The sequence below is a fragment of the Geospiza fortis genome, unplaced genomic scaffold, assembly GCF_000277835.1.
Source record: "Geospiza fortis unplaced genomic scaffold, GeoFor_1.0 scaffold471, whole genome shotgun sequence".
Lineage (NCBI taxonomy): Eukaryota > Metazoa > Chordata > Aves > Passeriformes > Thraupidae > Geospiza > Geospiza fortis.
In genome coordinates, this window is record NW_005054443.1 from 1,673,300 (window position 1) to 1,700,995 (window position 27,696).

Here is a 27,696-nt window from a genome sequence, read left to right on the forward strand (position 1 = left end):
TCACGCAGGTATTAAACAAATGGCAATGATAGAGCTTATCCTGTTCAGCTGTAAATCTTTAATCTGACTTTAGAGAGCAAGTACTACACATGGTACAACGTGGAACTGGGACAGTTCATGATGCCCAGAAAAGAACCAGCAGGTTATTCCCATGGGCACATGGTAATACATGGGAAAACATTGTTTTGTTCCTGTGGGCCTGTTATTGAGATGTGTGTGCACACACCAAAACCCCACCTTCTCCTGCACACAATCCACGTGTCACTAAGCCAGTGCACAGTGTTAGGCTCAGATGGGACAGCATTTCCATATGGAGCATTTCAGTATTTTATGTAAGGGACTTTTTTTTCCCTAAAAATTTCATTTTTAGGAGGTGTTGGTTGTTAAAAAGGCACACCACACAGAGATGTTGAGATGCTTGGTTAAGTAGGTTTACTGTAGTCTAAGTAAAGCAAGGAATCAGTTCAAATGGTGGTAAAGTATTGTGCAGTTTTAATTTTAACTTGAGATGGTAAAATGAAGGTTACCAGTTTCAGGAGACATGAGCATCTGGTTTGTTTTTAATTATCAAAGCAGTTGAAAGAAATATGACAAGTATTCATTAATTTAGTTCAGCATAATTACTCAGTGTTGGGTTAAAACTTCTGTTCCTGTGGCTTCTGGAGCTGCGTGTTGCAATCTGTATCATTTCACTAATGTGGTATCCTAGCGAGCATGTTTCCTATTTTGCTCCCATGGGTGAGATTCAGAGGTATGATGGAGCACTGTTTTGACTTCTCACAGGATGAGCTGGATGAACTTCGGGCTGAGATGGAAGAAATGCGTGACAGCTACTTAGAGGAAGATGTTTACCAGCTGCAGGAGCTCCGGCGAGAGCTGGACCGGGCGAACAAGAATTGCCGCATTCTGCAATATCGTCTCAGGAAAGCAGAACAGAAAAGCTTGAAAGTTGCACAAACAGGCCATGTGGATGGAGAGCTCATTAGGAGCCTGGAACAAGATTTAAAGGTGAGTTGAGAGATTCATATTCACAGCAAAAGAGAGCAGCCTGTGATGTGGCTCTCTGCAATGGAAGTGAGGGTGACACATGAAACAAGCAGTAGTTCTCCAAACGTCACAACCAATTTCCTTCTGCTGTGGTGGAGAGCAAATATTCAGCTCATCGCCATAAAAAGATGTGTCAGTGAGTAAAAAAACATGTGTTCAGATTCAAAATGAAAGAAATACCGTCAAGTTACATTTCTGCATTTGAAAGATTTAAAGGGTCTTGATTTACTGGTTTTACTGAAAACCTTAGCTTTGCAATACTGTGTAAACAAAACCTGATATGCTTTTTCCAGTTCATGCTGTTTCCTTCCTTTTCACTTCTTGCTTATGCAAAGTAACTGGAAAAAAATAGTCTAAGTGCATTTCTTGGTGTCTAGTGAGTTACTTGTAACAGGAACAGAGTGTTATAATATTTTTGCAGGGCAGATAGAGAATCAAAATGCTCATTCCCTGTGAACACAAATACCTGTCAAATTATATTCATACTGAAACAGTTTTTGTATCTTTCAGAAATGCTTCCATCAAGACCAAGTAAAGCTTTGTGTAGACATGATGTTTATCTAGCTTTACTCATCTTTCTTGATTTTGCTATCTTGCCGCAGTTTTTAAAATATCTTCTGTAGAGAGGACTGCTTGCAACTAGAATTATTAAGAATATTATAAGTGCAAAACATAAAACCTTCTGAAACCAGAATGATTTGTTGTCAGCAGTGGAAATGAGAGTAACATATCAAGTCATCAAACCTTTTAAAATGTCACATCTCATTTTTTCTTTTATGATGGAAACCGAATTATAACCTTATAACAATAGCAATGATACACTACTCAGTAAAAATCTTGTACCTAGATTTCAATGAAAGAGATATTGAGTGTTTTTATTACTGACTTCTTGTAATTCCATAATTCCTTGTGTTGTATGATGTATCACCTTTATAAATGTTTTTGGAGTAAATGAAATGTATTCTTTTTAGGCTGGACTCAGAAAACCTAAGCTAGCATATATTTCTGTGCTTTCATATCACTCTTGCCTAGTTGTGATTGCTGCTAGAGCAGCAAGTTTGTGTGGCTGTGACTGCTGCACACACTGCTTTGATGGATGGCCCGTCAGCTTTACAGCACAATTCCTTGTCTTTGGCTTTATCTGTGTGATGTGCTGGGACTTTGATGGGCAGCTTTGGTGCCTGCTTGTTTCCTCCTGCTGCTCATGACATTGCCTTAGCATAATGTGGAGAGGGAGCTGGAAATGGGTAATCAAATATATTTTCATTCTGGATTCCTTTATTAGAAATGAATATTCATTTTGGTACTTGGAAGGCTTGGAGTGTTCCATCAACAGTGTCATAATTGAATTAAAAATCTCTTGGCTGTCTAGGGCTGTGATATGCTTCTTACTGTAGGAGACATACTGTAGCTGTTCCTCCTCATGGATGACCCTCATGCATTTGTGCTCTTTTGACCAGGTAGCCAAAGATGTTTCTGTCAGACTGCACCATGAGCTGGAGAGTGTGGAGGAGAAACGAGTTAAAGCAGAAGATGAAAATGAAATCCTTCGGCAGCAAATCATTGAGGTGGAAGTATCCAAGCAGACGCTGCAAAATGAGCTGGACAAGTTAAAAGAGGTAAGCAATTGTCAGAAAAACCATGCAGAGCATGGGGTTAGAATGGAAATTTGGCACAGAGGTGTCTTAGAATAATTCTTACATGAAGTGCTTGCTGATATTGCTTGTACAACTGCCCCAAAGGTCTCCTCTGTTATATGTCCCAGATACGTCATCGGTAATTTAGAATCAATAGAGATGTAGATGAGTGATGCTCCACTTCTTGTCTGGGGCTTCTCAGAGGGCTTCTGTCCCATTTTAAACTGTTTCCTTAAGAACTCCCTTCCTGCTGGAGCAAAACTCTTTCTGATTTGACTACAGCTAGCTCTGGCTGTTCTTTACACAGACTGGGACTTCCACCTACTTGAAAGTCAAATGAAGTGTGCATGACTTGTGTCTGAGAGCAGGGCTCAGATAGGCAAGCCGCTGTTCTGGCTGGTACTCCTCAGTGGTGGTGGTGGAGCCATCAGCATGAGCTGGGCAGCCAGAATGTGGTCTGTAATGTATAAATAACATTGCACTTCAGGCACAGAAATGCTGTCTCTTGAGAAAAGGGATCATTTCAACTGGTGCTGACACACAGTCACACTGGGTGAAGTGATGATCCTTGGAAGCAAGTGAGCTGAGGAGCAGGGGACCGTAAAGGGAAGCCAAATACTGAGCACAGCTCTTTGCTGGAGCCTACATCCCAATCTGCAGCGGTATTTCTGTTCTCTTAACAGTACAGCAGATTGGCAGTTCACAGCCCCTGCTCTGTTTTAAACCAGATTGAGATAGAGCATTTAAAAGTAATGAGGTAAGACATTTATCCGCTGAGCCCTGGTCAGATTTAGAGAGCTGGTGCAATTATGTGTTATTTTAATCTTTCCAACATTACTTGTGAGTCAACTGGCACAAAGCCTGGCTCAGTTTTATAAGGACAGTCTCTATTTAATTTCTCTGTGCGTTGGAGTTATGAGTAGTCCAGTGCAGGAGTTTTGGAGTGTTTGTACCTAACAGAGCAGATCATCAGCTGGTACACATATCAGTGTTGCTTAGATTACTTGTGAACCTGACACAAAAGATAAAGTCTGCATGATGTTTTAGCTATTCTTCTCCTTTCTCAATATTATTTGTGAATGCTGTGCTAAGTGTACATGATACCGTGTTACAGGGCCTGCAGTCTCTGCTCTGTAAAAAAATGCCATCTCATCAACAGTACCTAATTTTATTGTTTGTTGTCGATTAACATGCAGGTCCGCTGGGTACTGCTTGATGGTCTTGGAGTTCAAGCAGAAACTAAATTGTGGGTGAGAAGTGAGGGAAAAAATGCTCCAGCAGAGCTGAAGGCTCTAACCAGGCTGGATTTACCTTGCAGCTTAGATTGCTGCAGCCTAGCTGTGCTGGGAAGCGCTGCTAAGTCAGCTGTCTCTCTGCTGGGTTGCAAGATGAGGTGAATGCACCCTTACTTTGTATGCATTCCTTGCCGGTAAGAGGCAAAAGCTGGAGGGGAGGAAGGGAAAGGGAGAGATAGCAGGTAGAACGGTGGGATGTATTCATGCTGATGTGGAGATAAAGCAGGGCATAAGAAGGATTGTGAGATGAAGTAGTAGTAGTAGTAGTAGTAGAGATAGTCTGGTTTCACATGCCGTGAGTTGCGGTTTCTCTGGCAGTTACAATTTCACAAGGTCACTGGAGGTGAGAAGATGAGGTTGGAGTCCTTTGCAGGTCACACAAGGACAGATGAGCCAAAAGCTGGAGAAACACAGCTACGCATGTGTCAGATAAGTGTGCTTGCAGTGTTGTTGACATTGCTAAAAAAAAAATATTCTTCACTCAAGATGTGTTCAAATAACTACCAGAAGCAGTGCCTCCTTAGGAACATTTAAATGTCTGCAAGGAATATATTATGGGCATGCCAGTGGAAAGCTAGTGCTTTATGTATCAGGACAAAAGTGACCCCAAAGCCATGTAGCTTCTTCCCAATCCACCCTGACTCTGCATCTTGTCTATCTAAGGGCTGACAGTTACAGGGAGCGTTTTCCTCTCTGGTCCTGGAGCATTGCCTGAGACCCAGTTAGACGGTATTCACCCTCTGATATAGCTTCCTGCAACCATATGCTCATTCTCTGCAATATCCTTGACTATTCTCTATCATTGGATCAACAGAAAGGCTTTCTCCCATCTATGTTCATATTTATTGCTTAATTCAGTGCTTGCTTCTGCTTTGGCGTGTCGTGCAATTCCCTCGGCTCCCATTTCTCACTGCAGTGGATGGCATATATGTTGATTATCTTTAATGTATTTTGCATGCTGAAATACCTTTAGGAATTGTACATGTCTCTGGAAGCACTCTTTCTTTAAAGCCACCTTTGGTGTTTATCATAAACTTTTGAAGAATTTCTAACATTTATCATGTTTAGTGCTGTTTTTTCGGGTTTTTTTTCACCAATACCTGTTTTGATCTCCTGTGATATTTTCAACAGGACTTCTTGGGTATATAGGCTTGTTCTATCTAAATAAAATTTTTATTTCCTTAAGAAAGAAGCCTTACAGTTTTAACTGGCAATTTTTTTTGCCTCCTACTGACCATGTAATTTCAAGTTGTTTTACTAAGTACATATGAGAGAGACTTTCCTCTCTTGTTAATAAATAATATTTCTCAATGTGTCTTACTGTGAAAAAAATCCTTCACAGTCCTCTCCTCTCCTCTCCTCTCCTCTCCTCTCCTCTCCTCTCCTCTCCTCTCCTCTCCTCGTGAATTGCTGCTAATTCACTTCCCTCCCCAGTCCCAGGTGCTTCTGGATTCCCATTCCATGACACACTTTCAGAAGCTTTTGCATAATCTATCAAAACAACATCTAGGCCCTTGTTCTGTTCTAGTATCTGCCAAATGCTCCCCATCAAAAAAATATTCTGATTTTCACTGATTGTTTCATTAAGGAGCTCTCAGATAACTGGTGAGTCACTTGCAGGTTTTTAGGATGCCACCTCCTTCTTTCCCTTTGTCTTTTTCTTTTTTTCATAAAAGTGCTCCATCCAGCCAGCCTTTTGCTGCATTTCCTGTGTTTTGAGCTAAGATATGAGTTGATAAAGATACTTAATGAATGCTTGTGAATTTTGTCCAATTCTGATGTCTTCCAGTTAGACATCATTCTTCTCTGAATGTCTTCATCAGTATCCTGGCATTCACTTTGCTTACTCATGCCACTGTACTTCCTTTTTTGCTTTCAGTTCTCTTAGCCAAAAGATAATATAGTTCTTTCCTTTCCCATAATACCTTCTAAATTTTTCAGATTTTACTCATTTATCACTGTTCATCATCTGCTACTCTTGCCTGAAATACTGTCACTGATTCTTTTGAAGATACTTCTTTCACTGGCTAATAATGTTTTCTCACTGAATGCTTTTTAACTTTACTGACTGTAGCAAGGTTTTTTGTGTGTCAGTCTTCTCTATCTGCTGAAGCACTGTGGTTCATTGATTTTTTTCCATGATTACGCTCACCTACTTTTTCAGTTTTCATTTTTCAAATCTTCCCTTTCTGTCCTTTTTACTATGAACATTTCAACTGGTTTTGGACCACCCTGTGATACCTTTTTCTGTGGCATTCTCCATCAGAGCTGCAGAGTTTTCCTACTGCTGTGAACACTTCTTTATAGCATATCCTGGGATGTTTGTGAGAACTGTCCCTTCTAGGAATCTGCTAGGATTTTCTGTGACTTAACAAAGCTGCTTCCTCCTTACAGCTCTGGAAGCAAAGGCAGTGTGCCCTCACAGATTTGATAAGAACACATATCCCTGCCAAGGCGTGCTTGCTTTTTCCTCGTGTTGTCTGGGTTATTAACATTGCCATTTGAGTCAGCAGGCTGCCAGGACAGAAAAAAAATTACTCCATCACTAACAAATTACCTCAACAACATCCCTGCAGCTGTCATTTCTCCCTTCCTAATATCCTAATGCACCTCATGAGAAATATCAAAGTGTATTAAGAATTTTTCTCAATCAATCAACCAGAAAGCATTTAGAACAATTTTTTCCCAAAATTTCCTTTCCTTTGCAGCAGTGCAAGTCTCCCTTACCAATTCTCTTCTGAGCATCTACAAATCAGAACTTTTACTCAAAGGCTTGACAATAGTAAGTGGATTTTCTTTGGGAACTCAACGTCTCCACTTGACGTCTAATTCACCCCAAACTTCATTTCTTTGGAGCCACCAGGGCATCTTTAGGGAACTTCTTCCTTATACTTTCTCAGGAAAGATACTTCACAAAAGGATGGTCTATACTTAGTCTAAGTGTAAACAGCTAGGAAATCATGCTTGGCAAGTGTTGGGTGCCTCTATGTACAGGGATCATTAATTCCCCTGCCAGCAGTACCTTTCAGAGTAATCCCGTCTCTGAAACCTCCATACCTGGGGAAGAACAATTCGTTTCTGCCACTCATTGAAAAAAAGCACTGAGATGGCATGGGACCAGGTCCTGTTCCCCCTGAGGAGAATGAGTTGGTTGCTTGTTTGCAGCTGCTAAACGTGTATTTTCCCGTGTCCTTTGTCTGAGTTTGGTGTGGTGAGCCGGGGTGGAGAACGAGGCAGAGCTGTGGCAGCACTGACACTGCTGGGGATGGGCAGCCCTGCCAGAGCAGACAAAGAGAGGGGAGGAATAAGGTCAGGGGCAGCAGCTGCTGGGAGGTTTGATGTGAGTACTGTGAAATGGGCTAGCTAGAAATGAATGAGAATTGTGTAACTGGAAAGAAAGGGCTTTATTGGGAAGAAATTTACTGGTTGTGTGCTGGCCGTACTGAGCAGGTGACAGTCTTTCTTACAGTCTTTCTTCTGCTTTCCACTGAAAGCAGAAGGACCAGAGGGGCAGCAACCAGAGGTGTTGCTTTCTGTCTGCAAGGACCTCTGCTGTAGCAGCAGCCTCCCATGTGACACTGAGGTTTTCTTGGCCAGCTGCTAACTGCAGTTGAAATGCTTCAAGCCCTTCAGGTTGTGGGGACTATCAGAGACCCAAGTGCTGTTCCCTGGGCATCTTCACTCAGGAAACCACTTCCAGCTGATGGAGGGCCATGGCTGCAGCTCAAGTTCAGTGGTGTTTTTACAAATAAGGGTAGAGGCAAAAGGCAAGAAATCCTGTTTCCTTTCATTTCTGCTTAAGAGGAAAGAATTAAAAGACCTCTGGCCCATAGTAATGCCTCCAGCGCATCTCTTCAGGACACAGACTGAGATGAGAACCATCACCTACTGTAAATGGGCTTTCCCAGGTTACCTGTGGGCTTTTTAGGACAGTGACTTCTATAAATGCTCTTTCATCCAAGAGCTTTTCTTGCTTTGGATGGTGTAATGCCTAAGCTTATTCTCTGCTCCTCCCCTGCAGCACCTTATTTTTGAGGCACTGTTCAAGAACTGCTGCTTTTAACAGTCAAAGAAAATTTGCTGTTAAAATATTTGTACAACAGAGTGAAAACCTACATTCAGAACCTTATAAAATGATAGAAATATACAAGATAAGTTGAAAGGTCTTCCAGACATATTGTTTTGAGTCAAGTTTTGCTCCAAAGTGCAAGTGCAGTACTCTGTTTAACATCAACAGAGGTGGAGTGCGTTTTGCTCATAGAAGAATTCAGCTCTATAAGCATAACATAGCAAAATGAAATCTGGAAGCTGCTGTGTGTGAAATCTGGAGCTGAGTGTGACAGTGATTTTCATTGCCATGAACCTTGTAAGAAGGACAAAACACATGCTGCATGTGTGTGAAGTGTGATTATCCCAAGCTGAAATCAGATTTCCCTCTTTTTGCTCTGATATAAATACAGATCTGGTGCAAAGTGGTACACAAGTGCTAAAAAAATTATTTTTGGTGAAAACACACTTGTTTGCATAAAGCATTGCCCTATGTTTTCATTAGCTAGGAATTTATACATATTTATTAAAGTGGTACATAATGATTTTCAGACATTTTTCAAAGGAAATTTACTCACAGAAGCAGGGATATACTTTGAAAATTCCTTGATTTTTGTAATACATTACCTTTTTTAGCTATCAGTGAGTTTACCTGAAAGGAAATTTATGAGAAACAGGACAGGATTCAAGTAACACTACAAGGACTACACAAGAACAATATGTTGACTCAATAACCCTGTTTAGAATTTAGTGCTTGTGACAGTTTTAAGTAATGAAGTCCTATGCAATAATCATAACTAAACCCATTAACTGAATGAAAGTTTTACTGCAGCACCATTTTGTCTCCAATATCTTTTTTTTCACTGTGATAAATAATAAATTAGTACCTACCCACAGTGAATGATTTATACTTGTAATGGCATTTCAGGAACTATACAGAGAGTGAAATGGTCTGCTCCTTCTTAGTAGGAGGCCATGCATGGGAATGGATCTCTCTGGACTCAAAAAACACAGTAGTTAGGAGGCAAACTAGTAGCATGATTTTTTTTTAAAGTTATTGTATTATACGTCTTCTAATGCACTGTCCATATTTCTTTTCAGAAATTTAAAAATATCTTTAAACCCAAGGACCCCTTACATTTTCCAAATATTTTGTGCCACTCTCTTATGTTATAAATGCCCTCCCTGAGCAGTATCTGCATCTGAAATTAAGATTTATATAACAAATAAGTTGCCACCAAGCTCTGATTAGTCTTTATTTTCTATGTATTTGCTATTTGTTCAGACTGGCCATCAGTCATCTGACACTGCTTCCAAATCCTATTACAATTTTTGAAGTGAGTGATTTTGAGATAAAGTAACAGTGATTCTGCTGATCAGATCCAGAGATCTGTCTCATGCAAAATCCCCACTCTTCTGTTACTCAGCCTGAGTTTCTCATTCCAGGCATGGGCTTCTGCTGACTCACTCCCTTCATTACTCCCAAATACTTTGAAGAACCACAACTGGCCTTTGCATATGGAGAAATTATGTTTAGGTGGTGGTATTTACAGCAGGAAAAATGACCTACTATAACTGCATGACTGTCTAGATACCAGTTAGTTATAAGGAAACCTTCTTTGTATGATAAATTAAGTTTCTCTGTGCTCCATTGATAGTTAATTTTTCTTACTACGTAGCAGAAGCCTTTTGGTAACTTTTTCAATAGCAGAGCCTGGCATGGAGAAGTTCAAATAGTGTATCAGTCTCCCCATCCTCCACCCAGTTACCAAAAATAATCCTGCTGTCTGTCACATGGGCTTCAGCAGTGACAGTGCAAACAAACTGTAGTCTCTGTGACATTTTCATTTGAAAAATACCTTCTTTTCTTTTCGTTCCTTCCCTTAATATATCCTAACATAATTAAAGGTTTTCTTCAGCAAACCCTTGCAAAATATTGGTAGCAAATCTTTCAAGTGCTCCTTCTGGGAGGAGAAATAAGTGCATGCTCTCCATATTCTAAATCATGTTTCAATTGGGACAAAAGTCCTAGGTGAAAACAGTACCCGTTGTTTTCCTTGCCAAGGTGTGGACAAGACTTTGTTTCAGGAGAAGTTAAACTGTCACAGCATTCTGCTGTTTCTGTGAACAGAGGCTGTGATTTAAAGCTGCAGTATCCACAGCTAAAGCATGCTGAAGCTGATTAGGTATATCCCTTGCCATTCCACTTTCCAGTAAAACGAATTCAGATCAGCAACCATCTGACAGCTGTTCCTGTGGGATGTGTCATGCAGTGTTTGGGGTGGAGGTGGATACCAGGGCATTGTAGTTCCAGAGATACCTCATACCCTGCCCTCCCTGCTTTCCTCCCAGGGCTCAGAGGAGCCAGCACAGATCCCGAGTGAATGTAGCCTTGTGCATATCAGGGAGCTCCAGCTGAAGGAGAAACGGTGTGCAAGCCTGTAAAGAAGCTTCCTTCATTTGGTGCTCAGTGCAGAGCACCATCAGTGGGCAGCTCTGTGCCACCACTCCTGGGAGGCACAGCTTCCCTGCCCTTTGGCTGGCTCCCGGTGAGCCGGCGCCAACTGTTTTCATCTCACATCACCGGTAATTTCATCCCAGCATCTGGAACGCTGGGTAGCAGGATGGAAAAGAGGGAGAGGCAGTCTGTCAGGGTGAGAAGAGGAGCTTTGTGAGATGCATAGATTCTAAACAAATTTTGCAGATTGCCTGTGGTTTTTGTTGTGATGATGCTGCACTTAGGAATATGTGTCACACCAGGGCACTGTCATCCACGGGGACGGTATTTTCCGGAAATGCTTAGCAAGGTGAAAAAAAGTCAGAGCTATTGATTTTTGTCCTTCTTTGAAAGGGCTGCTTGATTGTTTTTCTTCTGAAATTAATTATTTAGACTTCCTTCTCTAGCTCTATTTTTAAAAGGAGAACGTAACTTATTGCAGAGATAACTTATGAATTATTAACATTGCACTACTCAAGCTGTCAGAGGATGAATGAGGGGCAAAGACCTGACCGTCTTGGCAAGTTTTCCATTGCCACATGCCACGGCACTGGGCTTTCCTCTTTCTCCATGCCTGGCACTGTGCAGGTAAGCCTGGCTCCCCTGCCCAAAGCCTTGCTGGCTGAAAGGCAGCCCAGCTCGGCAGAGTGCCACACATTGCCTGGATCTGTCAAGAAGTTCTCCATTTCTCTGAAAGGGAAAAATGGAGTCAGCTTGTGCAAGTAGGTCAGGAAAAGGGTTTAAGTGGTAAAGAGGTGGAATTAGGCAGTTGTGACTCTTCAAGCAATTTGTAATCAGCACATTTTGCTGCCCTCAGTAAATAACCTGTTTCTTTGGGCCATAGATGAGGATACTTTCACCTGTCTTGCTCTTTTTGCAAACCCAACCCATGTCAAAGCTGTGGTATGTGCAGTATTTCAGCCTCTTTCTCATCCCTACAGGAGTGATCCCCACACCACCATTGGTTTTGCCAGCAGTTATATCGGCTGGGAGCTCGCTGCAAGGTTAAGATGTTTTTTCACCCTGTTCCTACACTCAGCCTGCTGCAAAATGCCTGCTGGGGAGACAGTATCTGTTCTGTGGGAGGAGGCATGGCAAAGCCTTCACTTGATTTGGGTTTGCATTTGATGTGCCTTGGTCTGAGAAAGCCTGAATTTTCTTTAAGTACCCATCATGGTAGTTCATTCATTCTAGAAAGAAGACACAGTCTGTCCTTAATGGGTACAATAGTAATTTCTCTGTTTCCTTTTCTCTTTACTGTATATTTTGTCACAACATGGAAGCATTAGCCAAAATAAATACAAAAATTACTAGATATTCCTACCCAAATTTTAGGTCTTGCTCCATCAATAGTAGCCAGAGCTGGGGAGGGTAAGCTGTGCTGATATTTAGGGACATCAGCATAATGCCTACGTGGGCAGAAGAAGCACAAGGATCCATCTGAGACTGACAGATGGACGTATTGGTCTATTTAAGGCTCTTTCTCAGGGATCACTCCAAAATAGTTACAGTCCAATCTCTTCAGCGTGCTCTTGCCTCAGTGAGCTGTGCCAAGAGAAAGTGGGTCTTGTGCAGAGATTGGTGAAGGCAGCTCACCTCATTGCCACTGCGTGCAGAGCTCAGGATAAATTCCCATCCTGAGTTCAGTGGTGTCAAAACAAAAGACTTTGAAGGGATGGAGGAGGGAATAAAGTTATTAAATGATATGATAAAACAGCTCTAAAGCAGATGCAAATCTGCAAACCTTTAAATTGTTTTCCTCGTTAATGTTTTTCATATATTTTTCTATAAAAAATAATCAGGGATTTTTCTTTTGTTCAACTCTTCCTTCAGTTTTCTAGAGTCTGGTCCTTCATAGAATAGAGGGATCTTTAAATGTCATCCAGTCCAACCCACAGTCAATAAACAGGGACATCTTCTACTAGATCAGGTTTTTCAGAGCCCCAGTCTGACCCTGAATGTTTCTAGGAATGGGGCGCCTACCACCTCTGTGGTTGTCCTGGTTTAGGGGAAATTTGGGAAGAAACTTCCAAATGGGGTCCCTCTAGAAAGCAAATTCAAGCAGCCCCTCCCCCTCACCAGCTTGGGAAAGATTTCCTTGGTGAAAATGCACGGGTTATTGTTCTTGCCATGTTATAATCTGGGCCAACCCTTCCCTTGCGCACTTATGGAGTCAGTGGAAGACCATCAAGTTGCTCAGGCAGGACTTGCTCTTGGTGAAGCCATGCTGAATGTCTCAAATCACTTCCCTGTCCTCCATGTGCCCTAGCATAGCTTCTGGGAGGATCTGTTCCATGCTCTTCCCAGGCACACGGGTGAGGCTGACAGCTTGGTCATTCCCAAAGTCCTCCTTTCTTTCGGAATCCTTCTGCTTTTCCATTGCATACTCATGTGTCTTTTGTGATTAATTTGCTGATTTGTTGATTATTTCCAAACCAGAAGCTGTAGTGCTTACTGCCACAGGTACCATAAACTATGGGCAATTATAGGGGAAGGTTCCCATAATAGTTTGGGGAGGAACTGAAATGTAGGTCCTACATTACTTATAAGGATGTGAAAGGGTGGGAATCACTTGTTGGAAGCAGCTTCCTTGACCATTGTATTAAAACCACTAATTGTTGTACCTTGACCATCATGAATCAAAATTATAGAATGATAGTTACTATGCTCTCCACTCTTGTGGTGAGCTGTCAGGGTATGTGACTACAGTTTCTGGATTACCTTCACAAGAGAAGGGAAAAAGAAATTAGGTTTGGTTTCCTTAAAAAAAAATCCCTTTTGGTGTCCTCCATCTTCTCCGATGGCAAACAGATCAGCTTTCCTCTCTCCCCTTCTACAGGCTCCTCCTTGGTTGGGATTCTCTCACCTTCTGTTCCTTCCTTTTCTTCTTCACCTTAGGTTTTTCCTCAGCATTTTTCAGATATGGATGCTGAGCTGGACACGAAATTCTCCAGTATATGCAAGCCAGCCCTTGAGGTTAGGGGCAGCTGAGATGTGCAGGACTTCAGAAACACCTTGGGATGGCAGCCTCTGGTGCTGAGGGCTGAGCTGCACTATTTGGAAAGTTACTTTACAGCTGCTGCCAAAAGCTGCTCCCCTAGGTCAGGACTTCAGGCAAGGAAAAAAATATTTAAACAGGAAGCTTTTTCTGCTATTTGTGGCTCCACCTGCTCTCAATCTCCCCGAAAATACTGTAAGAACAGTCCCGTGGTGGGATAACTTGTCACTTCCATTCTGGGCCTGACTGTAGTAAGTGCAAAAAACCAAACAAAATGGAAAACAATATGTCAGTGAATATTAAAGTCAGGGTGGTTTTTATCCTACAGTATTGATTTCACTCAGGGGTGAAGTTTTGCATCTGTTCAGTTTTGTTTGAGTGAATAGTCCACTAGTTCACACATAGAAGAGACTGTAATTTAAATAACAGAAATTCAGAGATGTCTCTTGCTTCTCTTGGACACAACTTTTACAAAAATAACCATATGTAAGAAATTGTGTATTCTTTTGGGGGGAGAACATAAAAAATAGAAAGAGTTCTTGTGGTTCTGCACAGGAAGATGAGCCATAGGTACTCCTGCAAGCTGCCTTTCATTGAACATGGTTTTGTGCTCTCAGGCTGCTGGAAAAACCAGAAATATTGCATGAATTGCTGTCCTTCTGAGTTAGTATGAATAAACACCGTGGACAACTTCAGCATTGCTGTTTCTGTGCTACAAGATGATCAGGAGAAAATTTGACGGTAATTTTTTAAGCCAAAGGGAAGGAAGAGGGAGCCTTTGGGGGTTGAGCAATTTGGATATGGACATTTCACACATACTTTGCATCTTCATGGATGCTTTCCTTAAAAGTAAGAGGAAGAGGAAAGCTTTGGACACAATATACCACAGGTATCCAATATGTAATGCTCCACAAGAAGTACCACATCTCTTCAAAGAGTCTGCTATTGAAAAAAAGATCTTTGTCATGCTACTGCATGATTTTTCACTGTGAATACAAATCAAGAGAGAGGGAAAAAAGAAAGCCTTTCTGAAGGCTTCAGTTTCGTCAACCAACCAGCATGTAATTCTCAGTGTATAAAGAGTGACAGTGCTTTCCAGGATTCGCCAATCCAGTTACTAATAAAGGCATTTTCACAACTAAACCTGACAGTCTGTTAACTGGTTTTAAATGGGGGTGTTGATTGGATCCTGGCACCTTGTGGCAGGGTCATCATCAGACACAATTGAAGGAGACAAGAGCACTAATTAAATGCACCGGTTCTTCTATGTTATAATCTGGGCTTTAAAATTTAAGCCATCTTTTCTTCCCTTTCCTGGTCTGCAACTGATTTTGTTTCTGACTTGGACTCTCTAGCTCTTGCTCTGAGCTGCTTGAGATGGGTTTTTCTTGGCAGCTCAGAGAAGAGAAGGGGAAGAATATGAGATTTCCTCTTGGGCATTCAGGAGAGGAAATCGCTCGGATAAATCGCCCACCACCAAAGGCTCATTTTACCTCTGTTTCATATGAAGACCTGCGGGGTGAGGAGGATGTGGCAGTAACCACTTGGAACCTTGTGATGGGAAATGAGGAATAGAAAGCTTTGGGATAATGTTGATTTAGCTTTAATTTTCTATTCAGGGCCTTCTTGTGTTGCAAGAATCTACTGCTCATACCTGATTATCCATAATCAAGACATTTCAAACAAAGTCATTAACAGAAATATTTCTAGTCTACCTCTGAAATTCGTAATAAATGTTTAAAACCTTAAACCAGATTGGCAGGTTGACATTTCCAAGAATTGTTTTTGCCACGTAAAACTGCTAGCATAAAAGAGACTTGGAATCATTAAGGATTTATTGAGCTTCTATTTTCTCCATTAAAGTACTGACTATTATTTTCAAATGAAAGATGTACCACAATGAAATCATTAGTGACTGTGCATTTTTTGACAGCACTCCTAACTATTATAGCCAGGTAGTCAGTCTCGCCCAGTATGACATGGATAGCAGTGACAATTTATCTTTTCCTCTGTGATAGGAGATTGAGAATTTGACCAGAACTGAGCAGATATCAAAATGTCATAATGATCATAGCTACCTGTGTTTCTTTCTTTTTTTTTTAACCTCATGGGGTAATAACTTATAACTTTGGCTTTTTACTTTGTTTTCATTTTTTAATTAGAATTAATTTTTTAAATCATGGCTGAGTGTGTGTTACAAACACAGCCTTGGGGAGTGAGATGATGAAACAAAAAACAAAATATCCCATTACTGCCCAGGTAGGGAAAAATATGTCCATGTTAAGCTTTCTAGGAGTTTAGCATTCAGTTCATAGGAATTTTAAAGATGGGAGAAACTGATGACAATACTTACATATTTACCAGGGATTGGAGGTAGGAAATTGGACCTTGAGAGGAGTCAAAGCTCTGATTTCTGTGTGTAGTCTTAAAAGAGAAGCTGGCTATGTGATGACGCCCAGTCAAGCCTTCACAGGTAACAGTGGCTATCTCCAGAGGCAGACTTCCAGGCAAAGAGATTTTTTTCTGTCTCAAACTGTTGATTATTCTTGCAGACCTAGTTAATCCTTTAGACTAATACATATACATCAAAGCACCAAGTATTTTGGTTTGATGTCCTCCAGCAAACAAGTGCCTGAGGTTTAATGAAGTGTTTTGGATGCAGCCAAATAAAATGTGAAGGGTTCAGTAGCTGGCAACTGTGGATACTCTCAAAAGTTAGCTAAAACATCCTTTTATTAGAGTCTTGTGGTGGAGTGCCTACTCCTGCCCACGCAGTGTGGGATCCAGCAACCACACTATCCCTTTTCCCCTTATGTAGTAGCATTTTGTCAACTCCAGACTGTCAGTTCAGCATTGTGGCAACAGGCAATGAACTAAAGTCTCAACTAGGTGAAGCTGAGCAGTTAAAAGTTTAAAAGGTATTTCTGTTCTTGCAAATCAGCAAGAGCAGAACTGTTTAAATCAGTATCTGGGGCTTGCTGTTTGGTCAATCAAACCTTCAAGGTAAATCTTTAATGTACCTTTTGATTGCCTGTGCAGAAATCTCAGCATGGAATGAGGTTTGTTTGTAAACAGCAGTAACAAAAATGTTCTGCTGACAGACTATTCCTTGGTATGGATTGGTTGCTCTCTGCTATGATAAGCAGAGGTAGCACAACTCTTGCAACTGCACATCTGAGGGCACCAGCCAACCCGCCATCTTCTGCCTTTGGTAGGGGATAATTCATTCATCTGCCAGGCAGAATGGAAAAGAAAATATCTCCTTTCCTTTCTTTGCTAAGCTACATGTACAAATATTCCTCCTGCCGAGCAGTCACCTGATCTGCTGTGCACCTGGGGCAGCTGCCTGCCTACCTACAGAAACGCCAGCTGCAGGTGGCTGTCTCTCTTCTGCTCTTCTTTGGAGATTTGCTGGATGAGGGACACTGGAGCTAAAGACTCAAAGTGAAAATTCACCTGTGGCAGTAAAAGGATGTCTTAATTCTCAGAGGATTTAATAGTTATCTGAGATTGTGTGCACGCTCTGTATTTTGTCTCACAATTGTCAGCAGAGTTTTCAAGAAAGAGAAGCAGAAGGAGAAAGGTAATTATAATGCCCAGATTTTTAGAGAGTGATGGTACAAAGGCTAGGATTGTGGAAAGAGAGCAGCTCTTTCAGATATAAAGCATGATAAATTGCTTCAGCATAATGATGCTCATCAGAAGCAAGTGAGTAGCAGAAAAAGAATGTCATTTCAATTATGCCATAAATTCACTTTTGGCTGGCACAAACAGCTATCAGAGGGCAGACAGAATTTTCTTTCTAACCTTAATGAAATACAAGCACTCTGATTTTAATTTGCAATTGGGGTTTCTTCTATGGTGCAGCAGAGGTTGGGAAACATTGTCCCTCTTTTTTATTTCACATGAAGTCTATTTGCTTGGAAGCATTCTTCTGTTTGTATTATTAATTCCCTGTTTTTTTACCATGTGAATTTCCTGTGATGATCTCATTATGTTTACAGCATTTCTGGCAGGGTTGTAAACAGTGACTGATGCCTTGTTTTCATGTTTGGGTGTGGCAGGGAGCAGCCACATGCAAACTGCTGGTGAGCCACTTCCAGGGAGCCTTATCTAATGTCAGCCTGAGACTCCTTTCAGGCAAGGCAGATTCGCTGCTAATGCCATCGAGCTTGAGGACTGTTTCCACTGAGTTCCCGGGGGATTTAAACAGTAGTGAGAAAAGATAAATAAAGAAAAACTATGCTAAAAATTGATTTAAAGTAGCACTGGTTACTATTACAGATACAAGAAACAAAACAATCCTTGAGAAAAAAATTCATGAATGTGCAGTGCTGTTGTATATACAAGGACTTTGAGTAATCTTAAACAAATTTTTAGCCAGTATAACTGCTTTGAGTTAGTAGCTCTTTCATAATCACAAAAATGGAAAGAAGGCATTTCAGAGTGTTTGCTGACATTTAGTAATGTGTTTAAGGCCATCTAAATGTTTTTAGACAGAGACCCTCGCTGTAATTTCAGGAAATTATATCATGGAGTTATTTTATCCATGTGATTTACTCCAGGTCTACTGATGGGAGAAAGCAAGGCACAGGATTGTTTAAAACATATGCTACCTTTTGTCTGTTTATTCCTGATCTCTTGAGTAGAGATGGACATTGGGCTGCAAGGCCTAACAACTATGCAATGGATTCTTGTTCTTTAACTACTATTACAGTAGTATCTTCAGGGATATGTTTGAAAGCAGCTTTGTATTTTATTTTGGTTTTCTGATTAGAATTGTAATATATGTGTGTGCCTAAAGAGTTACTGTCTGTGTTGGGTATCCTTTCACTGGCTGCCCTCCAAATCACAGCTCTTGACAGCAATCTTTAAATCCCCATCATTTCTCCTTGGTGTTTACTGTAGGAAAAGCATTTTGGCTGCTGACTTTTCTTCCCCAGTCTAAGACAAAGTGACTGTTCTACTGGCACAGAGAGTTGCTGGAGGCAGAAGCTATTACAGAATAACTTGTTGGGTAGACAGTGTAAACAAGTCACCAGTCTGTGAATCTCACTGCTACATGATTATCACTGAAGGGCAAGGATTTAGGAAGACTCAAAGGAGACTAGGCATGCATCTGTATAAAGTGAGCAACCAGACCTGTCATACAAGTGCAAATATTACCACCAGTTTTAGGAATGAAGGCAACACTTGATTTAGAATTTAAGTATGCATTTAATTTGAGACTTACCTGGGGTCCCATTAGCTTGAAGAGATTTTCTGCAGAACCTTCTTCTTTCAGGCACTGTCAGTGATCATCCTCAGCTTGCTTCCCAAAGGGAACATGCAGGTGTCTGCCAGTCTGACATACATAACCTTGAGAAAAGCATACTCGTTGAAGTTGAGAAGCTTCACAGCCCCAAATCCCTAACAGAAGGGATTATATTTGAATCAGCCCTAAATTGAAACTCCAGTTTCATATTCTTCCTTCCTTTGAGCTATTAGAAATCCTCATTCAAATGTCAAATGTCCATTTGTCTATGTGTTTTGGCTTTTCGTTTTTTTATTCTCAATATAGCTTCCAGACATGGGTGGCTTTTCTTAGTTGATGCCTATCTTCTCCTCAGGAACTTTAATTAAAAATAGTCCATCGTAATAATGCAGTTGCTTGTGCAATTTTTCTCTGACAAAATAAATTACAGTAGGCTACATCATCTTGCTGCTTACTTATGGAATTTTTTTAATGGAAATTGCCAGATCAACATCTACTCTGTAATTCAACTGAAAGGCCTTTACTTTTAATATTTCCTCCCAAAGGCAAGTGAAGGAAAGAAAATATTACAGATTTTCTAAGAAACTTGAGAGTCCAGTTTTTAGATGGTGCATGATTTTAAGAAGTCTTTTAGCAAGGTTTACAGTGCCATCATGGATGAGTAAACTTAATCCTTACTGTAATAAAATAGGATTTAGTGGTGCAAAGTTGGAGCACCAGGATTTGTGTGGGTAGTATGTGAAGGAACAGCTGCATAACAGATCTGTAGTCACTTGTGGGCTGCAGCATTGTGGGGGGATTTGGGCTCTGGGCTGGTGCAGGGGAAGAGCTGCCACTCCATGCCAGACTCAGGCAGCCTCCTTCTCCAGGGCATGGAGGGAGGGACACGGTGGGACAGAGCTCAGCACAGCCCGTTGGGCATCGCTTTTTCTGCTGGGATTGGAGAAGGTGAATCTAGCAAGGGTCAAGCTCCATGCAGGAGTGCGTGTAGTCCTTTTCTTTGTTCACTGAAACATATTTAAAAACGTCCTTCAAGATTTCACATCCTTTGGACAGGAGTTGTAAAAGGGGACCAATACATTTTATATCTTTATCAATACATTGTAGAAAAAACTGGAGCAGTAAGTATGACCAGGGCAGAGAAGTTGTTCTGACACAGGTGGGAATAGGAAGGAAGGAAGGAATTCTACAGACTAAGCGCTGAATTGGAAGGAAGGAATTCGACAGAGCAGGTGCTGTGTGTGCATGTTGCTGCCACTGCTGAGGAGCTGAGATGAGGACAAGAGCTAATCCCATGCTACGTCAGCACTGCTGGAAAAGTTCAACCCAGGAGATTTTTTAAAACTTATTTGTCTGACCTACTTACCCACCTCTCAGTGCCTGTGCACATGCTCCTGCTCCTGCTAGGAGCCAGAGTCCCCCCACCTAGGTTCGCTGGGATGGTGCCTGTGTGGGACTGCACACCTGCTGGGCTGGGAACAGGGCCCTGGGAACCCTGTGGCCCAAAGCCACCCCTGAGCCCAAATTGTGGCACCCCTGGGAAGCAGCTATGCACCCATCCCTGCAAAAGCAGCATCCATCATGTCCTTCTTCTAATGCTGCCCTCCTGAAGGATTGCTCGTTAGCCTACCAGCACCAGGCTTGGAGCAGCATTGCTCTTTGCACCCAAACAGCCCCAAGCCCAGGCAGGAACCACTTCTCTTAGTGCTAGATGGAGACTTGGGAACAATGGCATTCTTGAAATTAACCTTGTGGCCATCTTTGGAGGTAGGACTGATTTAGAAGCCCTTGCACATGTCACAGGATAGGTGATGCCATGAATGACCTGGAAGTTAAAATCTACCTGAGAAGAAAGTATGTCCCTCCCATCACACACATCCATTTGAGTCTAGTCAGACAAAGGGGGCTTAATCTCTGATTTGCAAAGATTCATCAGGTTAGTGGAGAGATGCAATTTTGTCGTTGCTTAGGAATTTGGTATGCTTTGGGTGTTTGCTTCCAACTCACATTTATTGTGCTCTGCAGGAATTGAACTGCTAGATGCAAAAGGTGATAGGGGAAGTTCTTTACCAAAATGTTGAGAAAGGCAGAAAAATTGAAGGTTTGAACTTCCTTGGAGGCTATTCCTTTGAGCCAATATTCAAGGGTATGGAATAGCAGGAAATTACTGATATCAACCACAAGGCTCTTTTGATCCACTGCACAGATTCTGGCTGTAGGCAGAGAAGTTACATGTGGTCTTCTCTGGATGAATACTGAGGTGTGTATTAGAGGAACACAGAAACTCAGGGAGAACTGTCTGGAGCTGCTAACAGGCTTGTCTTTCTGGCATGCCCATCTCATAGACCTTTGCAAACACACAGAGCATTCATCTGAGGATGCAGAGATGCGTATTCCAGCAAATCTGTTACAGTCTGCCGTGGATACTAAACAAGAAATTCTTGAACAACTGGAGGTGGGAGGTCTTCAACAGTTTCCATTGTAAATGTTAATGTATGTAGCAGACAGAAGGAGTATTATATAAAAACTGAAGACTTTCACATTTTTCTGGTTCTGACCTATGGCAAGGAGGCTGACATTTGCATTATTTCCATGGTATTTTTGTCATAAGGGAGAGTTGAAAGCAAAGACTTAGAAGATTTAAACTTGAAACAATTTTTTCCTCTGAAAGTCTGATTTAAAGTGAAAACCTGTTTAAAAGTAGAAAGGGGTGAAATCAAGAAGTGTCAAAGTAGAAACATTTTTTGATTATAATTAAAACTTCTAGTTAGAGCCAGGTATGTCCAAATTTTCTGAAACATTTTTTCAATAAGAGACACCATTGTAAAATGCCAAGTTTCATTACCTTGATTGTGAGGGTGTTATTATAATTTTATGAGGCCCAAAAATATCCCAAATACTTCACAGAAAAGGCAGAATACAAGTTCTCTGTCATAAAGAATGTACAGTTTAAAAGTGAAGCTTACATTAACTGTTTTAAAAGATAATGAGTAATTTTCTGAATCATTGGCTGGAGCATATCTGAAATTTTAGCACTGATAAACCCTCTAGTGTTTTCCTGAGACATGCAGTGGAGCATAAATATAATGTAAAAGACTTATGCCACGAAGACAAACTTGTTTATGGGCATGCACTGAAAGAGATTGTAATAAGGTCTTACTGGGAAGCTCCTGCATAGACTTAGACTGTGGGCAGGTCTCCTACATATGCATGAGTCAGCAGAAGATATTGCCACCTGTGAAAAGACAAGCAACATTTGCAGTCTCTTCGCTTCCAGTTTTCTCCTGTAATATGGCTGCAGCATTGTTCTCCTTAAGACTCTCTTAATTTAGTGATGATGATGCACCTCTGCAAACCAAGAAGTTTCATGATGGCCTCCTGCACAGTGGTAATGAGATCTAAAAAGAAAAAAACCCATTTTTTGTCTTCTGTTCAGTTGCTTTTTACATTCTGGTAGAGGTTGTTACAGACATTTTCCATTTGCACCTGGTGCTCTGCATTGAAAGTGCAATTTCAAGCCAGAATGAGTTAAATTCATGTGATTCTCATGTTCTGACTATACTGGTGAATTATATGAAGAGGGATTCACTTAGTCCTTTGAAGCTGCGTATTTTTCTTAACCCATTGGAACAATTCTTGATTCACAGTCCCTCTGTAAGCTGACATTCATGGCTTGAAGTAATCTTAGATTTTGTTGGGTTCCTGTCCAGAATGTCAGAAGCTTCAGGGTGGGATTTCCAGTTTTGGAAACAGGCATGCAATTCCCATTCATCCTTTTTCTCTGAACAAATTCTTATTCCAGGAAACTTCCATGGTGAGGTCTTTTGCTCAATGTGAGCGTGGAATAGGTGAGCCTGACTACAGCCCATTAATGTCAAAAAGAGATGCTGAAGTGAAATTGAACACAGCCAGTAAAGACTGTAATCAATAAGTAAAAGCATTTGTGCTGTTTTATTCAGCCTTATAAATAAAATATACAGGTGTATGGTATAGAGGACATACAGACATTATGTACTTTATGACTTTGTGGGCACATGGATGAAGATATATAAGCAATCCAACTAGAAAAAGAAAATAAGTGTAAGGACTGTCTAGTTGCACCATCTCTCTCCCTAATTTTATTTCTCTGCCCACTTTAACCAGATCTGCAAAATACAGCATTTCCTACAGTGACAGACTGCCAACTGGATAAGTTTTACACCAGTCACAAATTTCCTTCCTCCTACATTCCATAGTCAGCCCTATGTCCCTTGAGGCAGTAACCCTCATATTCTGCATGGAAGTCCAAGAAGAAAGTTTCTTTCCCTCAGCTCTTCATGGGTTTCCTTCTAGGGAGAGCAGTTTAATAATATCCTTTGTCATGCTCTGATTTTCCTGAATCAGTCACTTGGGTTCCTCCACCCCTTGTCATTTCTGTGATACTCTCCAGATGTCTGTGCTTATTGTGATAAAGCCTTTAGTCAGACAACCTTGTACCTTTATTTTTTGTCCTTTAATTTTTTCATTTTTTGAGGTGTAGCTTTTTTATTACAATAGCATTTATATTCCCAGGTCAGTCACTCTCAGACCAAATAAAATGAGCAATCTGGTAGTGGATGCCAGTAGGCTGTCTTAAGTCTTCCTCCTTATGTCACAATGCCATCAATTATACTTGGGTTCATCACTTAATGCAAATAAAAATAAACCAAATTATCATGATTTTAATGTTCCCAGAAGGGAAAACTCAGAATAGAGGCATTGAGACATGCTCTGAGTTACTGTGGAGGTTTTAGGCCTTTAGCATCTCCTGCTAGATTGTAAAACCAGAAATATGTGTCCTGTTGTTTGATGAACACATGGCCCTGGAGCAGTCACTTTTCTTAGAAGAGCAGGAAAATCTGCTTTACCAGTTCACTCTTAAAATTCTTCCCCTTGAAAAAAGTGTAGCACCATGCTCTGGTTATTCCAGCATGGCTACTGTATATGCAGCATATTTGTACCTTCCAGTATTGCAGCTGTTCACGCCTTCAGCTGCATTTTCAGGACTTGGAAAGACAATAAAGAGGAAAAAATGTCTGTGTAGGAGGTACAATTTTCCAGATCTGTTCAGATTTAATATTGTCTTGGAGTAATGAGGAACAGATGAATGCTAACAACATGATTTTCAAAGTCCCCTTTTAGTGAAGCAGCCTTGCTTGGAGCTGGTTGTCCATGGTGCCTTTAGAGACCAGTGGACATACTCAAGGTGATTTAGATAAACCACCAGATAAGCAGGAATCACTCAATCTTTACCATCAGAAGAGAAGTTTTTTCCAGTTTGATTTCCCTTAAGAGTTCCTTTTTTGTATGTCTTCTGTTGATTGATTTAAGAAAGATTTTGCTTATTGTTAACTTTATGCAGTGCTTTAGCACATTGTACAAGCCAGACATGACCAGCTTCTTCCTCTTAGGATGGCACTCATTAAAGAGAAATTACTAGAAGAGATATAGCTCTTGTACCACCTTGATTTGTACATTCTGCTGTTATTTAGTTGTTCTGTTATTCTGCTGCTGATTTCTGGTGGCTGGTGGGCACCCCACAGGTGTTAGGTTAGCTCAGGGCTCATTATCCCTCTTTTTGTTGTATGTCAGAGGCATCCCAAAGGCTGATGAGAATGGCATCAGGCTGAAGAAAGAGGGGTCACATGCAATTATGAGTTGTGTGTTCTTGCAAGACCTTCATGGCAGCAGGATATATCAGTCCTTTCCAATAAATCTCTCCTTTCATTCCCTAAGTCTGGCAAACTTCAGTTTAAATATCAGAAAATGCTGCTGCTGACAAAGCTCCTTAGCAAAGTGTTCATTTGGGGTAAATGCTTGCCTCACCAAAAGTCAAAATATGAGTCCAAATGCAGTATTCTTCGCCTGGCATGAAGCCATGCACAAAGAAATACAGGGTCAGCTGAGATTAAAATTAATATCAAAAAGTGGTTGGAGAGATACTATCTAGTTCTATCTACCCATCCAAAGAAACTGCCTTCTCTGTGACTTCATTTCTGAGGTCTCAATTGGCTGATGTTGCTGATTTGAGACAACAGATAAAAGGGAGAATAACCACCCACAGGAGCTCAGACATCATTTTAAAATTTGATATACTCAGGATGTTTTACATTTTGCAATATTCTTGTTTGCTAGAAGTGCCCAGGCAATGCCTAGCTGCTCAGATTTAGGATTGTAATGGCACTGCTTGAAAACAGGCCAAACAGCCCCAAAAAACAACTGTGAAGGGAAGTCCTGAAAGGGCCACAAAATTTCATAGTTGAGTTCTGAAACTAATCTATAGCTGGTAAGAATAAGGAGGAGACTTCCTGGCTTGGAAGACTATCCCTATTAACTTACCATCAGGCTTTTTGCCCATTTCTGTGAAGCAGCTGGTGGTGTCTGCAGCAGAGATGTGACACTGGAAGATGGATGGACAACTCGATTAGTCTCTGTATCCTCTTCTTACATTTCTGCTAAAATGGTGTTCACATTTAGAGGCATTCAAGGACAGTCTGCAGTCCTGAAATGGACACATTCCTTTGAGAGACATAAATTGGATAAGGCAGACCAGGAGAGTCCATCTTAGCTTATGTATTTATGTTAAGCATTTGCCAACAGTGAGTAGTTTTGGTTTTTTTTCCTTGTATTCAGCATCTTTTTTCATTTGTGATGGAAGAATGGTCCCATACAACAAATTCAGTGTTGGTCACTCATTTCACAGCTGGCCATGGTTTTCTTTCTGAATAATGAGTATAATTATCAGCAGTGAGGCTTGTTTGTGGTGGGACTTGCACCTTGTCTCTCAGAGGCATCGTACATTTTTATTTTTCTGTTTGCTAAGATAGCTACAGTTATCATTATTGCTTTTTAAAATAATTCTGACAAGTACTAGCATTAAAATTAGATTACATTACTTTAAAGTAATAAGGTCATCAGCAGAAAAACTGTTTGGGGAAAAGAAAATGTCAGAATAAATAGCTAATTTTCACGAAGAAGACAGACAGATGGTTCACTCATTAGCAATAGGCTCCTGAAATGCCCTCTCCTGCTTCTCCTTTATTCGGTAGCTGAGCACCCTACTGTTTCGTAGATCAGTGTCTGAGGAGCCAATTGCTTGTCCTTAGAAACTTTAAATTGAATCCTGTGATTGCACAGTATTCAGGAGACCATGGAGTGAGCTGGTGACCTTCTGTTAGATGGATGGGGATTAATCAATCATCTCTCGGACAGAAAACCCCTGGGAATCCAGCGAGAGCTTTGAGGGCCCAGGCCAGCATGCGACTAATGTCAGACTTCGGTCTGCAGATAAGATGGGAGAGTGTTTTGCTATTCTTGTGATGTGGAGATTATAGACAGACAGGACTGTGCATTTCCCTACCAAATGATGTGATTGACTAACACACTCTCTCGCTTTTCCAGAAGTGGCTTGGAAGAACTGGTAGGACATAGAAGAGTGAATTTAGTTATGGACTAGATCAACAGCAGCTGGGAGGCTTTAGCCTCATTAATTGTTAGATTCATAGAATGTCGTGAGTTGTAAGGAATCCATAAAGATCACCAGGTTCTACTCCCAGTTCCTTACAGGACCACCTAAATCTAAATTTTATTACTAAAAGTATCATCCAGATGCTCCTTGATCCCTGACAGGCTTGGTGCCATGACCACTTCCCTGGGGAGTTTGTTCCAGAGGTCAGCCACTATGTCCATGAAGAATCTTTTCCTAATGTCCAATCTGAACTTCTCCTGATGCAGCTTAATTCCATGGTTGGTTGTAGTGTTACTTCCAACTGTAAACATGGTTTGAGTGTTTATTTTCTCTTAGTGCCAAGTAGTCACCACTGCTGTTATGCCATTCTTTCCACTTACACAAACCCCTGGTTGTTCTTGCTTTTGTCACTAGATTTGCCTTACAACTGATCTCTTCTTGGGGTTTTCCCTAATGGGGGTTTCCAGATTGCAGACTTTGTATTTCCTGGGCTGCACCTTTGCCATGCATGAAGAGCTGGGTTTTTTTGTGGGTGTCCTAACCTTTGCAGCCCATCCAACCCTGGGAGTTGGACCCTACAAGCTGTTGGAAAGCCACTGGTAATAAGGAAAAGAAGTGACTTGAAAAAAAATCCTCCACCCAAAGCAGCCTGTATGGTCTCACATTGAAAAGTGGAGGTCACCAAGGATGCACAGAGTTCCCAGTGAGAACATGCTCCTTTTCCACTGTGGCATGCCTGTTTTTCTGCTTGTGTCTTCATACTAATGCCTGCCTCTTTTAATGGCCTCAACATACTGCTCTTTTTGAAGGCCCTTGTCTTTTTTCAGAGCTTAAAACAGGGGGAGCTGAGCAGTTCTGACCTCAGAGCCACAGCTGAGAAGTAGCCCTTCAGAGCTGTAAAACAGTTGTGTTTTGCGGCAAACTCCTTATCTATACTGCCACTTTTTTACTTTTCTCTTTGATCTAATGGTTCACATTCAAGAAGACAGCAGTAATCAATTATATAGAGGAGCAGAACTGCACACACTGACCAGAAAGGTGTAAACCTGGCACATTCCCAGTTTAACACAATGAACTCCATCCTTGTGGCAGCAGCTGTGCATATCATGCCTGGATCATGCCAGGTTGCACCTTAACACTGATGCTGAATTTGGCTCATTCCTAGGATACACTGCCACGACATGAAATGACATACGTGTTCATGTGTTTGCAGCGTGGTGCAACATCAAATGGAATCTAGGAATAAGTTGTGACTGTCGTTTGTGTAACTGTGGTACTGTCTAAGGTATAGTTATTTTCAATACTTGCGTGTTTTTTAATTCATGACAAACGATATGCGGGTTTTATCCCAGGATAATAACAGAGAATTTTTCTAAATGCAGCATAAGATAATTACACAACAGTTTATCTTTTAATTCCTATTGCCTGGCAAGTT

The 27,696-nt window shown here is 41.1% G+C and overlaps 1 protein-coding gene across 1 annotated transcript in view; it reads left to right on the forward strand.

The window, feature by feature from the left end:
* The first annotated feature begins 782 nt into the window (after positions 1-782).
* MTCL1 (microtubule crosslinking factor 1) overlaps positions 783-27,696 on the forward strand; it is a 90,448-nt gene continuing 63,534 nt past the window's right edge. Inside the window, 2 exon segments of the mRNA XM_031062268.1 lie at positions 783-1,008; positions 2,508-2,666. Of these exon segments, the coding sequence (XP_030918128.1) occupies positions 811-1,008; positions 2,508-2,666 (357 nt within the window). The 5' untranslated portion in view covers positions 783-810.